This window comes from Metopolophium dirhodum, chromosome 6 (assembly GCF_019925205.1).
Source record: "Metopolophium dirhodum isolate CAU chromosome 6, ASM1992520v1, whole genome shotgun sequence".
NCBI lineage: Eukaryota > Metazoa > Arthropoda > Insecta > Hemiptera > Aphididae > Metopolophium > Metopolophium dirhodum.
This window is the reverse complement of record NC_083565.1, coordinates 24,924,144-24,941,548: the sequence shown is the minus strand read 5'-3', so window position 1 is coordinate 24,941,548 and position 17,405 is coordinate 24,924,144. Positions and strand designations below refer to the sequence as shown.

Genomic DNA, 17,405 nt, shown 5'->3' with positions numbered 1-17,405 from the left:
CACGCGGGTGCGGCGTACAGCAGCTGGCTGTCCACCACGGTGCCGAGAAGCTTACGTTTCCATCCGCAGGGGCCTCCGATGTTTGGCATGAGCCTGGCCAGCGCGGCTGCCGTGCGTGAGGCTTTCTTCGTCACGGTGTCCACGTGGGCCGCGAAGGTCAGATTTTTGTCCAGGATCACCCCGAGGTATCTGATCTTCCCGTACAGTGTGATCGGGTGACCGCCGATCGATAGCCTCGGGGGGACATACGCCCGTCTCCTTGACAGGATGACCGCTTCTGTTTTCTGGTGGGCCAGCTCCAGCCCGTGACACATCATCCACTCGTCTATTTTCGCGAGGACGGGGTTGACCAGGTCTTCCATTAGCTGACCCGTCACTGCCGTTCCGACGACTGCCAGATCATCGGCAAACCCGACGAGTTGGACCCCCGGAGGCACCTCCATTCTCAGCGGGGAGCTGTAGGTGACGTTCCACAGAGCCGGCCCGAGCACGGATCCCTGTGGTTCGTGCGCCCTGTCCTTGATGTCCTCTCGGCTCCGGTCAACAGCGTCCTGTCGGACAGCCACGACCTAAGCATCTCCACCAGGTACTCAGGCGTCCGCACGCGTCTGAGAGCAGCGTCGATCACTGGCCACCTCAAGGAATTGAAGGCGTTCTTCACGTCCAGGGTGACCAGGACGCCCAGGCTCTTCTTACCGGGGGTGGAGGCTGCCTGGGCTGCCATGTTCAGGACGCTGTTGACCGCAGACTCGGTGCTGATGCCCTTGTGGAAACCAAACTGGTTGGGCGCTCTCCTGCGGCCTCCGTGCTCGTCCAGGTGCACCTCCAGACGTTTAAGCAGGAGTCGTTCGAGAAGTTTTCCAGTCGAGTCTAACATGCAGATCGGTCTGTAGCTCGATGGAGCATCCGGGGGCTTGTCTGCGCCTTTCCTTATCAACACGAGGCAGGCTCTTTTCCAACGTGGGGGAAACGTGAGGGCGCCTAGGCAGTCATTCATTGTCCTCAGCACCGCTTGAGTCTGCGTGGTGACGAGGACCCTGAGGATCTCGTTCGGGACGCCCGATGGTCAGGAAGCCTTCCCTGGCGAGAGTCTGCGGGCAGCCGCTCGCAGTTCTTCAGCGGTGAACTCGGGGACGCTCCTTTGAAATTCCGGTACGCCGGTTTCTGGATCGAACATCCGGAATAGGTCACAGACGACCGACAAAGGCACCAGGCTCCAGTCCGTGGCGGGAGCCGCCAGAAACAAGGATTCCGCTATCTGGGCCTCTCTACCCCTGGAATCCGCTGCGGTGTCGCGGGTGCCAAACTTCTTCATCACCAGCCGGTAGGGTCTTCCCCAGTGATCCTTGTCCACCAGTGAGCAGAGGTCAGCCCAGGCCTTGGACTTGGCTGCGCGGATCGCGATCCTGAGAACCCTCTTGGCCGCGGAGTAGCTGGACCTGGCTTCCTGAATGCCCGGGTGGCCGGCACGCCTGAGGCACGCCTGGTACCGTCTTCGGAGTGCCAGAGCCGATCGGCGTAGCTCAGCGATCTCGTCGCTCCACTAGTAGACGGGACGCCTGCCGGCGGGGCCGAACCTCTTCTTCGGCATGCTAGCGTCACAGGCACCGAGGAGGAAGTCTTCGATTTTGTCCGCCGCTGCGAGGGCCTTCTCCGTGCTTGTCGGCCCCGGTACGGGACTCAGGCGCGTGGACGTCAGGTGGAAGCTCAGGGCGTCTGCGTCCAGCTTCCTTCTTCACCGTCCAGCCTCGGTGGGTGTTGACTTGCGGCTCCAACCGCGCTTGGTCCTGGTCAGGACTAGCTGTTTGGAAGAGGACGTAATTGTGGTCGCTTAGAGAATCGGCTTCGGACACCGTCCAGTCCGACAGAGCTACGCCTCTGTAAAAGGTGATGTCGATGACCAAGGTGGCTGCACCGCGTCTGAACGTGTGGGCTGTGCCCGAGTTAGCCAGTAGGAGCCCTAGGCTGGAGGTGAGGTCAGAGAGCGCCGTACGCCTGGGGTTGCTGGTTCTGGAGCCCCACTAGGTGTGCCAGGCGTTAAAGTCCCCGGCCACGATGATGGACGAGTTGCCCCTGGCTCTGATGGCATGTTCCAGGTCACCCAGCGCAGCATTGAACTCCTGCATCGTAGCGCCCGGGCGGAAATAGTAGCTGAAGACGGTGACGTCTTGGAGGACCATCCAGGCGAACCCATTCCCGGAGCCACGGAGGTCGCAACTAAGGGCGGAGTGGCGGGAGATGCCCACAGCAGCCTTACGGTCGGAGCTGAAGCACCACCTGTCCACCTGGCCGTAGCGAGTTGCTGGTTCGGAGACTAAGAGCACGTCCGCTCTCTCTTCATCTGCTGTTTGTGCCATCAGCTGCTCCGCTGCCCAATTCACATTTAAATTAATCTGCATGAGTTTAATCATTGGCCTGGTTTGGAACCTGCCGACATCTTTCTCGCGGCGCAGGCGTCCAAGACCGGTTTGTGCGGAACCTTCGGGAGTCCAGCAGACTCGCACTAGACGCAGCGGTCGTCGGCTTCGACGCAGTCCTTCATGGCGTGCCCGATGACGCCTTACCTCCAGCATGCCCCGGTTCTGTCGGCTGCCTTGCAGTCCCGTGTGTTGTGGCCGAACGCATGGCAGCGGAAGCATCTGATCGGGGCGAGGGTCTTAGGGCGCACTCGACACATGGTCCACCCGTCGGGACCCTGGTGATGGCGGAGGCCAGGTGCTTGGGCATCTTCGCCGTGGCGATATGCTGACCGGATCGAGTGCCCCATATTCGGACGTCGCTGATGGTGTCGCGGTCGACCTTCGACATCGGGTCGTCCTGCCCTGGGATGGCGTTGCGGGGGGCCTCCAGCACCTCCTGGCCTGTGGCTGCAGCGTCGATGTCCAGGACTTCCACCTCAACCTGTAGACCGAGCTTGCCGATGGATTGTCCGAGCCTGTCCAACATGGCCGACACTAAGTTCTTAGCCGCGGTGGTGGAGCTCGCCCCTTTGGAACCTCCAAGAGTAAGCTGCCGTCCCGCGTCTGCCTCATCGTGATGCTGGTCCCGAGTTCCTCCCTAGATAGGCCGCAGTTGCGGACCGCCAGCACCGTGTCGCGGAAGCTCTTGCCCTCAGCGTTTCTGACGAGGATGGCTAAGGCCTTCTTCGAAAACCCCGACGGCTGTGGTGGCGCGGCTGGAGGACGGTTGGCCGCAGCCGTCGTTGTTTTCCGTCTTCTGGAGCGCCTTCCAACGACCTTGGACCAGTCTTCAGCCTCGGTCTCCATGCCGGTGTCGGCCTCGGTGTCTGGCGGGGAAGGTGGGTGGATGGCTTCGGTGGACGTTTTTGCCAGTTGTCCGCCACCTTCTGTTTTTTTGTCGTCGGTTCAATCAAGGCGTTGGTGACCAAGTCGAATGCGTCCGAAGCGCTCATGGTTGAGCGGCTGGTCCCCGATGATGGGGTCGGGTCGGTCAGGTCTATCTCCATGATGGTGGGGGGACTTGGCATAGTATCACCTGGGGCCGGGCCCCGGGCGCCTTGTGAGGAAGGCGACTTCACTCCTTTACTTATTACGAAATCCAGAGACCGTGATTTTGGAATGCCTCTATCTCCGCCCCTGGGGGGATAGGGGGTCCGGGTTTTCGGGGTCTGTTCGGCGTCTTCCAGAGATGATAGAAAATCGTCGCGGGGGCAAAATTTTCGTCCCGAAGCTCTCAGACCACTTCCGGCCGAGATATCCAAGAAAAACCAAAGAAAACGGGGTGCCGCGGAGAGCGCTAGCGTCAAGTCCAGAGACCGCGGTTTTGGAACGCCTCTATCTCCGCCCCAGGGGGGGATAAGGGGTCCAGATTTGCGGAGTCTGGTCAGCGTCTTCCAGAGATGCTTGGGAATTGTCGAGGGGACAAACTTTTTGTCCCGAAGCTCTCAGAACCCTTCCGGCCGAGATATCCAAGAAAAACCAACAAAACGGGGTGCCGCGGAAAACGCGAGCGGGAAGCGGGCGCTACGAAGCGTACGCGTGGCTGCTGTCGGCTTCCGGTGGTGGAGCTGCCTCTGCAGACACGTGACTTCAGTGCGTGTTGGATACGTGCGGCGCACGCGGAGACAGGGTTAGCTGCGATAACGGAGCGACCTGCTGCGGAGTACGTCCTCACTGAACGGCAGACACGTCTCGACTGCTGAACGGCAGACACGTCTCGACTGAACGGCAGACACGTCTCGACTGAACGGCAGACACGTCTCGACTGAACGGCAGACACGTCTCGACTGGGCTCGTGTTGGATTGGTTAGAGTGTTAGACAATGGTTCATATACGTGCCGTGGGAATGATTAGGTTAGGTCCAGCGTGGCTTACTGCATTGGTCTCCACGGCATTTAAACCTCAAAAGCAGTTCCTCGGTTCAGTCACGAGCCACGGAGCAGCGAGCCGATCCACGCGTCGCTGCAGGAAGCAGGATTAAATCTCAAAATCAATTACAATTATATTAATACACTTGTAACTAAATAGTTTACAGACATGATATAACATTTACAGAATGTAAATATTTACGTTAAGGTTAAGCTAACAACCATTGTTATTAATAATAAAAAAAAATTTTAAATATGAACAAGTGGGTCTGGTGTACATTGAAGTTGTCGTGTATATCATTCTAATAAGTAATGGAGTTCAGAAATTTAAATTCAATAAAAAAAACATTGCATATAATAGGTACGAAAAACGATTATATTCGGAGTGGTGTGTCATCCTAGCATACTTATATAAATAATCAAATAACATTATTATTAAAAAGGTGGATAAGTGGATGTCGCTCTGCTGTACGGTAGGTTACAAGTGGGTCACTGTAATGGATGGTGTTAAATTTGAATTCAATGATATAATATCATTGTATAAGAAAAACGATTCTGAGCGAAAACGGTCAGTCAGCCTATGATTTTACCAAGTATATTTGATGATATTATTGTGAATAAAGTAATTTATATATAACCTATTTACGTGGAGCCTTGTTTTAAATTTTCAATCCTTAGCCATAAAAGTTAAAAATTTATAAATTTTTAACTACAAAATAATTAATAAATTATAAATTTGATAAATGTTGTCAAAATTTGAACTTTAAATGCTTATAAAAAAAAATTGTGCTTATGTATTTTTAATATTTTTCAACTGCTATTAGAACGATATATCAGGAGCCTTATATTAAATTTTCACGGTTTTTTACCCAACAAATAAAAATTTATTGATATTTATAGAAAAAAAACTAAAAAAATTGAAAACTGACAATGTCCGTAAACAGCTCAAAAAGAGTCAAAATATTTTCAACATTTTATGGTGTATAGAAAATGCTAATATAAACATTCAGTGAAATTTACAGTCATTCGTTTTTTAATTACAATAAAATAAGAAAATTGTTACATGAGAAATCGAGTGAATATCAAATGTTGTAAAAATATAAATTTCAGACGCTCATAAAAATTTAATTTAAGTTTCTTCTAGACATTTTTTTTTTGATAATGGTAGACAAACTTATGAGTAATCTTATATTACATTTTCAAATCTTAGATTTAAAAAGAAAAATTTTTATGAATTCTCATCAAAATAATTTGCTATTTTTCGTGATTTTTCCGTATTTTGTCAAAATTTGAACTTTAAATGCTTATAATTAAAAACTGTGACTAAGGATTTTTAATTTTTTTCATCTGCCTTTGAAACAATAACCTAGGAGGCTTCTATTAAATTTTCAAGCTTTTTCACTCAACAGATAAAATTTTATTGATATTTATATAAAAAAAAACTAAAAAAATTCAAAACTGACAATGGCCGTAAACAGCTCAAAAAGAGTCAAAATATTTTGTAAATTTTATGGTGTATAGAAAATGTTAATATAAACATTCAGTCAAAATTTCATGTTCCTACGGTCATTTGTTTTAGAGTTACACCAAAAACCAAAATCGATTTTCTCGAAAACAGATTTTGCGTAAAAATTCCCGTTTTTCCTTAATTTTTCTTTTGTTTTTCACGTCGCTTGTGAAAACTTCTGGGAAATTTTTACTTTTGACCCCCCCAAAGTACCAACTAGATTCACTTTTCTATCAGAAAAGTTACTATTGAAGAAAATCCAAGCACTTTTACTGTCCTAAAAGGTGATGACAGACACAAAAATAAAAAAAAAATAAAAAAAAAAACACACATCATTCCCAGACAGCAATTCTCCAATGTCATTATCGAATGGATATTGAGTGCTAATTGATAAATTAATATTGCCAATTTAAGATTAAATAAACATTGTATCATTATTTTATTTTCAATAATGCATATATTCCCGTAATATTGTCTTCATATTGATTATTTAATGTTGGATTATAACTATGGATTCAATATTTATACATTGTTTATATGTAATATAGCTCCAATGTTCTTTAAACAATATTGCATATACATTTGTTTTCATTAGAATTTAAATATTACATTTTTGATGACTATTCAATAATATTATAATATTGAACATACAATAATTCTCTAACGTTGTTAAATCAATATTGTGTTCACATTTCTAGTGATTGGAAATCAAACATTCAATTTTCAATTTTTGTTGGGTAATTTAACTATATAATATGAATGAAAATAAATACAATTAACTAATTAGATAATTAAACCACGGTTAAATTATACTTGGTACTTACTATAGGATAAGTACCGATTTCAAGACTTCAAACTATATAGTATGTATATACTATGCGCGAGTATATTACGACGTACCTATATAAAATATTATATTATGAATAATAATATTGCTATACAGCCAATGGCGGATTCAGGGGAGGGGCACAGGGGCACGTGCCTCCCTGTCAATTTTCTATCCACAATATTTTTTATGTAACTACGAGTATCATAATATAAATGAAAAATACAGTAAATAAGAATAATACTAATACCTACCTACTATTATAACTAATCATTAATTTCATTTAAACTGATAAAAGAAGTTAAAATAAGAGCATGCGTATTATTAATTATGATAAAATTATGCAATTTATATGTGCCCCCCCCCCCCCTATCAAAATATCCAAGATCCGCCCCTGTATATAGCTAGGTTCATTATTTTTATTTAATACATAATTGAATAAATGTATTATATATTAAATAAATATAATATAACATAATATAGGTATTAAAAAGATCATTATATAATACAAAATACCTTATGAAATTTTTATTTTTTGGAATTTTATACAGCAAAAATATGATTTGGTACAACACCCTAATCGGACTAATCATTAAAATAATTGTTTTTTTTTCCCTATAATCGTTTTAATATTATATGCATAATATATATTTTCATTGATTTCACAGTCATAACTCTCGAATCACTGCAATAATTATGTAGGTCGCATGCAGTGGCGTAACTGAGAAAAAATCTAGGGAGGGCAATATAATATATTTATTATTATCAAAACCCTGATACCCCTCCCCCGCCCCAGTTAAAATATATTTTTATTGTATGTATTTTGTACAGTATACTTAATCGTTTGATTTACATAATACACAACAAGAGAAACCTAAAATAAATGTTAACTTCTATGAAATAATTCAAGGAAAAATATTTTAGTCTTATAATATGTTAAATTATAAAATATAACATTTTTTCTTAACTTATGATGGTTTAAATATTTGTACTGTTGGATTATCTGTGGGGGGCAAAATTATACCGTTATCTCCCTAAAAATTTCAGGGGGGGCAACTGCCCCCCCCTTGCCCCCCGCAATTACGCCACTGGTCGCATGTAAGCATAATTTGGGGTATTGTTAAAAATTGTAAATTTAAATTCAAACTGTACAGTGCGTGTAGTAGGTTTATGTTAAGTAGAGTTTATTATAAATTATAATCACGATAGTATTACAGAAATGATATGTATATTATTTATCAACTTTTAAGTACATATAATGTAAATTACTTAAAATCATTGAATTCGTAATTATTTAAAGAATCCAGTGTAATTAATAATTATGCCATTTGGATTTTAATTTTTCTGACTTATGTATTTATTTCCATTTATTTTCAATATAGGTACTATGCCATTTGGTTCAAATCAATTATTAGGGGAAAGGTGTCCAAAGTGGCCACTCTAAGGTTCAACACAGTGTCACACTTTAGGATTTTACTTTTTTTTTATGAAACCTTCATGGTTGTCTAGTTAAACTTGTCAGGAATCATTATTTGAAATCAGAAACAGTTTTAAACAAATAAATAAAAAGTTATTTTAATTTTTTTTTTAAGTACAAAATTGTTTACTTTACCCGCCTAGGTGTTCAAAGTGGTCAGTGGTCAGTGGTCAGTCAATGTCCACTTTGACCGCCGGTTTTAAATTTCTATTATTATTCATTATTTCATAATATTATCATAAATATATATAATATAATTTATATTATATTCTTACAACAACTTTTCTTTGATAAATAAGTAATTTAATTTCAAGCTTTGGGCCTCTTATTAATATTTTTATAAATAATTAACAAATTAATCAAACTTGGTATTTTTTTTGGCTGGTAACAAAGCTATTTTATAAAATAAACATATCAATTCAATAAGCTTTTGAAAACAAATAAATAATATTAAATACATAAATCATTGTAACATTATGGGTAAAACTGGTCACCATAGTAACCACTTTGCCCTTTTAATAATGTTTAATTTACTATTTAAAAAAATATTGATCCTATTAACTAATTAAACTTAAGCTAATTTTATAATATATAAAAACTTATGTAGATTTCGAAAAAAAATAATTTGGGTATATTAATTACTGTGTTCATTAAATATAATTATTTATTCAGAGCACTAATCTTACATCAGCAGCATCAAAAAATCAAATATTTTTTTTAAACGAAAACGGTTTATGTTCTCATCAATAGTGGAATATCAGTTGATAAATATGATAACAATGAACCAACCCACGTGATGAAACCAGCTGTTTATTCATTTACGACATAATAATAAGACATGACCACTTTACCCGCTATGGCCACTTTGTACACCTTTCCCCTACCCTTAAGTCATATTAAGCCGTTTCTACCTCGGACTAAAGACTTATAAGTATCATCGTTTCGGATACAAATAGGTAGTAATATTTAAAACAATAATAATCAAACAAATAAAATATTTTTTTTAACCTTATACTTATAAATTATATTACCTAATACAGTAATTATACTATAATAAATAAATAATATAGTATAATAAATATATTTATACAGTGAAGCCTCCTTTTTTGAACCCTTCTAAATAGCAGACACCTCTAAATAGGGGATATTTTTTAAAAGGACGCAATAGTAGAAAAAATATGTCATAAAAACAGGGTTTCGTACTTCCAGTAATACGGCTTACCAGGGTAGTTTACAGTAAAAACACCTATAGTAAAAGTTGTAGAAGAGAACTTTATCTAGAGTCTTATAGAGTTCGATTTTTATTAATTAGTCACATAATTAATACGATAAAAAGTTTAAAAAAACATAGAAATTCTTCATAGAATTGACGCTCAAAAGAAGATATCAAAAATCGGGCTCTAAACGACTCTAAATAAAATTCTCCTCTTTAACATTATAAAATCACAAAACCCTTCTGAAAACCGAATTATTGGAAGTAAGAAGCCATGTTTTACGCCTTTACGGTAAAAAAGTTTTATAGTCCGACAATTAGTGCTGCGCTCGTCACCAGTGGGCAGCGGCAGTCTTCGATAATAATCATTAATCGGTGTTCATACCACATTACCACCACCCCGCACGCGCAACCACACCAAGTTAAAAACCGGGTTTCTCATCGCGACAGCGCGTGGTTTATAAATAAATACAAAAATAATAATATCGGCAATGAGTATTATTATCGAAACACGGCGGTTTTTTTTTCATTGTTAATAATGCTTGATGACAATTGCCTATTTCTGGAGTAGATGGTTATTTGGTACTTCGTAGTGATATCATAATCTATTATTATAATGAAATATTGTCAATTATCATTTTGTTTTATTCGTTAATCTTAATCATTCGTTCATTCGGTTGCTCTGTGCTCACTGGTTCATGTTTGTTGCATCAAGAGTTGAGACCATCCAGTATTGTTTTATGTTTATCGGGTTTATCTCGTACGTATCATCTCGTTTAGTTGTACCTACCAAAAAGAAGCCTGAAGCTCAATTGTTTAAAAGGTATGTAATTTATTAATTTAATGAAATATGATATTATAATACAATCTAATATATAGTATCTTTTTATATGTAGGTACCGCTGCATTGACAATACTATAGCTTTTCTGATTTAGTACAACATTTTGTGGTAATACAATAAACTATTGTATCCATTGTATTTTTCAAATTGTCTACAACTGCATTTATCTAACAGTAAGCATTTATTGATTTTTATTTTTAATAATATTCATAATTAATTGTACCTAACTAATATTAAGATAATTATTGTAACATTTAGGAGTGATATTCCAAAATATTAAAACATGAGCTATGATGCACCTTAACATGTATAGAAATTAAGAGGGGATTTTTTTAAATTGTATCTGTACATTAACATATTATTTCTCAAGGTGGTTTAAACTTAACTCTACCTAGTAGGGTCAAAATGTACCAGAAATTTAGGAACCTGCCATTCATTAAGATTTTTCAAAATGCATTATCCTTCAAAACAATACTTCTTCTTCTTCCTCAGCTTGTCAGCACATTAAGGACCATCTCTACCGTCACAAAACCTCATATTATGTATACATATTTTGCTGATTTCCATGGGTTGCTATTATTTAGAGCTAAATTGTATTGTTGCTAGCTAATGAACTAAAGTTCTACTCAGGTTATCTAGAGTACCTATACAATGTTTGTAAACACACTATATAACACCTTTTACCGCTATACCTGGCTATTTTATTTTTTTTATCTACATATCAAATAAAGATATGCCATTATTAGTATAAAATATATTTCCAATCATTTTGTAATTAATCAATAGTTGATCAAGTATACTAGTATCAATGAGAATATTGATAGGCATTTTATAATTTGTTTTTCTTATGTAGAGATGCCTAAAATTAATAAAAGTTCAAGGAGAAATCCATCAAATGTTTCATTGCGTACTCGTAGGAGAATTATTCAAATGCAAAATCAAGATGCAAAAATGGCAAATAATTTAGTTAAGTCCCCTGCAGAAAACTCATCCAGAACACAACTTCATACAGCACATGTACCTGCAAACTCGTCTATACTTTCAAATAATACTGAAACACAATTTTCTGACGATACCTTATTTGATCCTGATAATACTGCTATTGAAACACAATTTTCTGTCAGTAACTTATTACTTTGTGATAATCACGTCAATAATGTCTCTTTTACATCTCCACCCTTTTTATCAAATGTCGAAATACTCACAAATGTTAATGATAATGTATCTATTCAATCTGAATTGAAAGAATGGGCAGTTAAATGTAAAATACCACAATGCCATTTAAATGAATTATTAGTTATTCTAAGAAAGCATAAAGGTTTTGGAGAGCTTCCCAAAGACTCAAGAACTCTTCTTCAAACTCCTAAAATTAACACTAACCAAATCCGTCTTGTCAATCCAAATGGAAAATATTTTCATTTTGGCTTAACTAATTATTTACTTACTTATTTTTCAAATTTTAATTATATCCCAAATGAAATACAATTAGTTATTGGTGTCGATGGACTTCCGATATCTCGCAGTAGTAACAGTCAACTTTGGCCAATTTTGGCATATGTTAAACCCGATAATTACATAAAAATGAAAAAGGTATTTCCTATTGGTCTATTTTGGGGGAAAAGCAAACCAACAGATGTTAATGAATTTCTATATGATTTCATAGTTGAAGCTAAATTATTATTAACTGATGGCCTTAAGATCAATCAGATATCAATCCCAGTAAGCATTTTTGCAGTATGTTGTGATGCACCTGCTAAATCATTTATGACAAAAACAAAAGGACATACAGGACTTGCTTCTTGTTCCAAATGTACACAAGAAGGTGTGTATTTATGTAATCGCACTTGTTTCCCATATAAAGATAATATGTCATCTTTGAGAACTCATGATAATTTTGTTTTAAGAACCCATGAAGATTATCATATTACAAATGTAAATACCATTCTTTTAGACTTGCCTAATTTTAATATTGTAGAAAAATTTTCGTTAGATTATATGCATCTAGCATGCTTAGGAGTAATGCGCAAACTTATTTTGCTATGGATGAAAGGACCATATCAGTTCGCCTTCCAAGCTCTAAGATTAAATTAATTTCATCAAATTTACGTTCCATTAAGAATAATATTCCAGTTGAATTCTGTAGAAAACCCAGGGACTTGGAAGAAATTTGTCGATGGAAAGCCACTGAGCTCCGGCAATTATTAATTTATTCTGGACCATTAGTACTTAAAGATTGTTTATCTGAAAAATGTTATATGAATTTCATGGTTTTCCATATTTCTATGATTATATTAATTAGTCCTAATCTAGGCAAATATTTAGAATTTGCTCAAGGTCTTTTAAATTATTTTGTAAAATCTTTTCAAGTAATTTATGGTAAACATTTGATTTCCCATAATATACATGGATTATTACACTTATGCCAGGATTATAAATTATTTGGTCCATTAGATAATGTAAGTTGTTTTCCGTTCGAGAATTTCATGAAGACATTTAAGGCCATGTTAAGAAAACATGAAAAACCCTTAGAACAAATTGTGAAACGGTTCAAGGAAATTGACATTAACACCAGTAATAATCCTAATACAAATCAAGATGAAAGCCCCATTTTAAAATTTCAACATAATAATGGTCCTTTACCAAATAATACACTTCAAGGAAATCAGTATAAAACCCTGATTTTGACTAATAAATCAATAACCATAAAAATTGATAAAGACTCTGATTGCTATTTTGGTACAGTGAATAATGATATAGTTAAAGTCTTCAATATTATAAAAGACTTAAATACTGAACAGATTGTAATTGTTGGAAAAATATTTACAAAAAAAACTTTATTTTATCAAAAACCAATTAAATCTAAAAAATTGAATTCATTTATTGTAAATAAACTGTCTGATGATTTTATGCTATACTATACAAACGATATTATTAAAAAAATGTTAGTTTTTAAATCTTATGGCGGTGACTGTAATAATAATATTGCAATGCCTGTATTACATACTAATGAATAAGTTATTAAAAATTTGGCCAATAAAAAATATTATTTATTTAAATATTATATTATATTTAAATTGCACTTTTTAATATGATACAATAGCTTATTATAAGAATATAAATTATTATTATTATTAGATTATAAGAACTTTATGAATATTAATTATATTATGTACCTATATTATTTTTATTTTGTATTACTGTTGTATAAATTCAATAAAACTGTTTTTATTTCAATATCTTATACTATCTTTTATTGATTTGTGTAGTTATCTTAGCGGTGTAACAACATGGTTTACTCTATTGTAGTATTCAAAAAAGAAAATTCTGTATCTGCAGTTCCATCATGTTGGTATGATGCATTATTGGGTAAATGTGCTTGGCCCAAATCTTCTGTTTATTCTTCAGCAAATATAAATTAATTAATTAGTAGACAATTTCCTTACAATACAATTGAATTTGATTTATTCGAAGCGAGAGAGCTTAAAAGAAATATTGGTAAGCTGCTATAATTAATTAAAACTTAAACATCTATACAATTATGTAATATATAATTTATATAGATGTATATATTTGAAGTGCCTGTTTTAATTAATTAAATATTGTTATTACTAGCATCACTCTATGAAGCACAATCAAAAGTAAAAGTCGCTACCATTACGTCAGATATATCTGAGCATGAAAATAGCAATAGAAAAAAAAGAAAAATGAAACGCTCAAGAGAAGCTGTTAGCTCTAATAACAGTTTAAAAAAAATAAAAGAAAAAGCAATAGAAATTGAAATTCCACAATACTGCAGCCCTTCAAAATCAAGTGCATCAGAACTTGGCAAGTTTCTATACTTTTCAATACCTACTTATTTAAATTATCCCTATAGATTTTACTTTTTTAGATTATCTGAGTTATTCTAGATAAAATACAAAGACTTAATTATGGTTAACAGTTTTCTGAACTTTGTCCTAATTATCTTGTGTTTTAATGTTATGATTTTTACTTTTGATACTATAGCCAACTCCTATATTTAAACACAATTTATGTAAACAATATTAGAATTTATATGTTGAAATTTTAGATGATTCAGATAAAGACATTTCTTATGAGCCATTCACTGCAAGATCTCTTTCACCTGATAAAACAAGTATTTCAGGTTCAGATACATCACCTGTAGTAAAGTCAACACCTTTGAAATCGTCATTTGTCATTCAAAAAAAAAAAAAATTATTGTTTAATAATAATATTGAAAAACTACATGGAGATTCTTCAAGTAAATAAATAATATAAACAATAATACGCTTATAACAGTTTGTATACTATATTATACTTTTAAATACTATTGTATAGTTTCTTCAATTGATAGAAATGATGGAATAGAAATTCTACAACATAATGGTACTAACAATGATGGATTAATGGGTGTAATCAAAACATTGGGTAAATATACATATAATCATGTTTAGTGTCTATTTTTTTTTTCATTATCTGTATTCAAATAATATATATAATTCATTATAATAATTTTAATTGATATTTAAATCAAAATTAGATAAAAATACATTTTAAATATTTTTTTTAGAGCATAAATTGGAATCTGTTGAAAAACAAATAGGTGGCTTACGTTATGACCACAGATTATTATTTGATATACTAGAGAGAATTGAGCACAAAATTGATATACCAAGAATGACATCTAAATCTTCAGAAAATCTTTCAATAAACCAACCATTTATTAAAACCCCTATTAATACAGAGGATGAACTACAAGCATTGGAAGCAAAATTGATTAACCATGATCAAAACAATGAATTCAGGTCTCAATTAGTAAGTTATATTTTTTTATTTGAATAGTATTATACTGCAGTGATTGTTAAAACTTGATAATCTTAATCATTTTTATAGTTTCATGTAGTGATTCAAAAATTAACATTTTATAATTCTATTTTAATAAAAATAAAATTTAAAATTATTATAAATAAAATAAAATAAATTATTTCATACATTATAATTTTTATTTTATTTTTCAGATTGTTGAAATAACATGGTCAATGGGAAAAGACATTAAACATTCAATTAAAAGGATATTTGAAAAATTATTCAATGATGAACTTTTAAGTCAATATTCATTTCATGGCATTAGGAACAAAAAATCTTTTTCCTCGTTAAATATTTGTTCCACTATTTTTGGTAAGATATTATATAAAGTTTAACACCCATAATTATGAGTATATAAATGTTTATTGGTGTATTTAATATTATATTGTATATATTAATTGCGTTTAACTTTGTTTTCCACCATTTTATTTGATGGCAGTAGTTATATAACCTAAAACAATTTTCTAGGACCTCAATGACTATAAAGTACAATATTCTTTTATTGAAATTTTCATAAAAATATGAAATTGTAATTTTAAAATTATATTTCAAAGAAATAGTTATGTAACACATAATAGTGCTCCAATTATTGTGTTGTTATTTTCCATCATAATAATATGCTTATAAGAAATAGTTCTCATAGTAGTTAGTTAAATATAGCTAGAAATTATATTTAAATACAGCATATTATGAGTCACTATACTATTGAATGGCAGACCTTCTAACATCAATAATTTAATTTTACGCACATTAAAGAATACCATTTTTGTCTAATAGAATTTTATTTTCATTTTTATATTATATGGTAAAATAAAAATGTTGAGTTATAATTTATATTCAAATCATCACATGTGTCATAACTATATAATAATTATAGGTTCACCATACCTGCTATATACCATATTAATAAGTACATTTGATAAATAAATAATTTGATTATTTTTTTCATTTTATAATTTTATAGAAGCAATCCGCAAGGAAACAAAATTTAAAAATGTTCAACATAAAGAAGTGGAAGATTGTACACAGAAGTATTTGGCGCAACGACCGTTTGTAGTCAAAAGAAAAAAAGCTGCAACCATAACAAATACTGAAAATGATAATTAATTAATTATAAACTGCTAAAATATTGATAAATACGACGCTACACCTGCATGTCTCCATCTTACAAATGCAAGGCATTGCAAATTGTATGTTCTAAATACTCCATTTATCTCCTTTATGCTTGATATTAAATTAATTTACCTACTATTATATTTAAAAGTAAAAATATTAGTTTGTGAATCTCATAGGTTTTTTTTAATTACTTTAATAGTAATCATAAAGGAGTTAATATGGATTATTCCAAATGTACAATTTGCTATATTATGTTCTGCGTTTCTAAGACTAAACAAAGCATGCAAGTATAGTGTTATCTTAATGTATTTACATTATTTATTTTTATTAAAAAGTTTCAAATATTTAAGTATTTATATATATTTATTGATATATTATAAATTCAAAAAAGAAGTATTTTTTTATTTTATTCTTTTGATAGTAAAACTAGAATTTGTTTCTTTTATATTATAATAGTATAATATTTTTCAGAACAGTATACAATTTTTTTTTTACATGATAATAAGCTATAATCATGTCATTTATTTTTTTGATACAATTAAGTTTATTCAATACAATAATTATTCTTATGATAATAATAAAACCAGCATTTTGTTTATTTATTTAATACTATTATTATTTAATTATATATAGTAATAGCCACGTTTTGTATATTTCGGTTAATCTTAGGAATATGATTTTCATGGATTTGAATATAATTGTAGTACTATATCATAGTATATTGTAACAAAACTACAAGTAAATTGTATATAATATGATATATTGATACTTTTTATTAATTAATCAGTAATGAAGTTCAGCTGTGAATATTGAATGCATATTGAATACAAAATTAAAAATATCAATCCAATATTTGGTCAATTATTAATTTTATTATTATGAAAATGTTGATGAAGCAATGTTATTGTGATAATTTATGAATATTAAAGATTATTCAAGCAATATTCATTCAAGATTATTTTCAATATCCATTGAATATTGGTACAAAATATCAATGCGTGATTGTAAATTCAATATTAAATACATAATTTTAGGTGGCCAAATAAAATTTCTGGGATATTGCATGGATATTAAAAAATTTACATTCAACTCACATGCAATATCCATTCAATTTCATAATTTAAAATTAATTGTCCATACAATATCGAGACAACATTTTTTTGCTGTCTGGGTTGTAGAATCAACATTCATCGCTTCCCTCGGAATCTAAAACACACATCATTGTAGAATC

The 17,405-nt window shown here is 34.7% G+C and overlaps 1 protein-coding gene across 1 annotated transcript; it reads left to right on the top strand.

Moving 5' to 3' along the window:
- The first annotated feature begins 14,598 nt into the window (after positions 1-14,598).
- LOC132947560 (uncharacterized) lies at positions 14,599-16,165 on the top strand. Its single transcript, XM_061017862.1, has 4 exons — positions 14,599-14,620; positions 14,763-15,007; positions 15,211-15,370; positions 16,023-16,165. The coding sequence occupies exons 1-4, from the start codon at positions 14,599-14,601 to the stop codon at positions 16,163-16,165; spliced, it is 570 nt and encodes a 189-aa protein (XP_060873845.1).
- Positions 16,166-17,405: the final 1,240 nt, after the last annotated feature.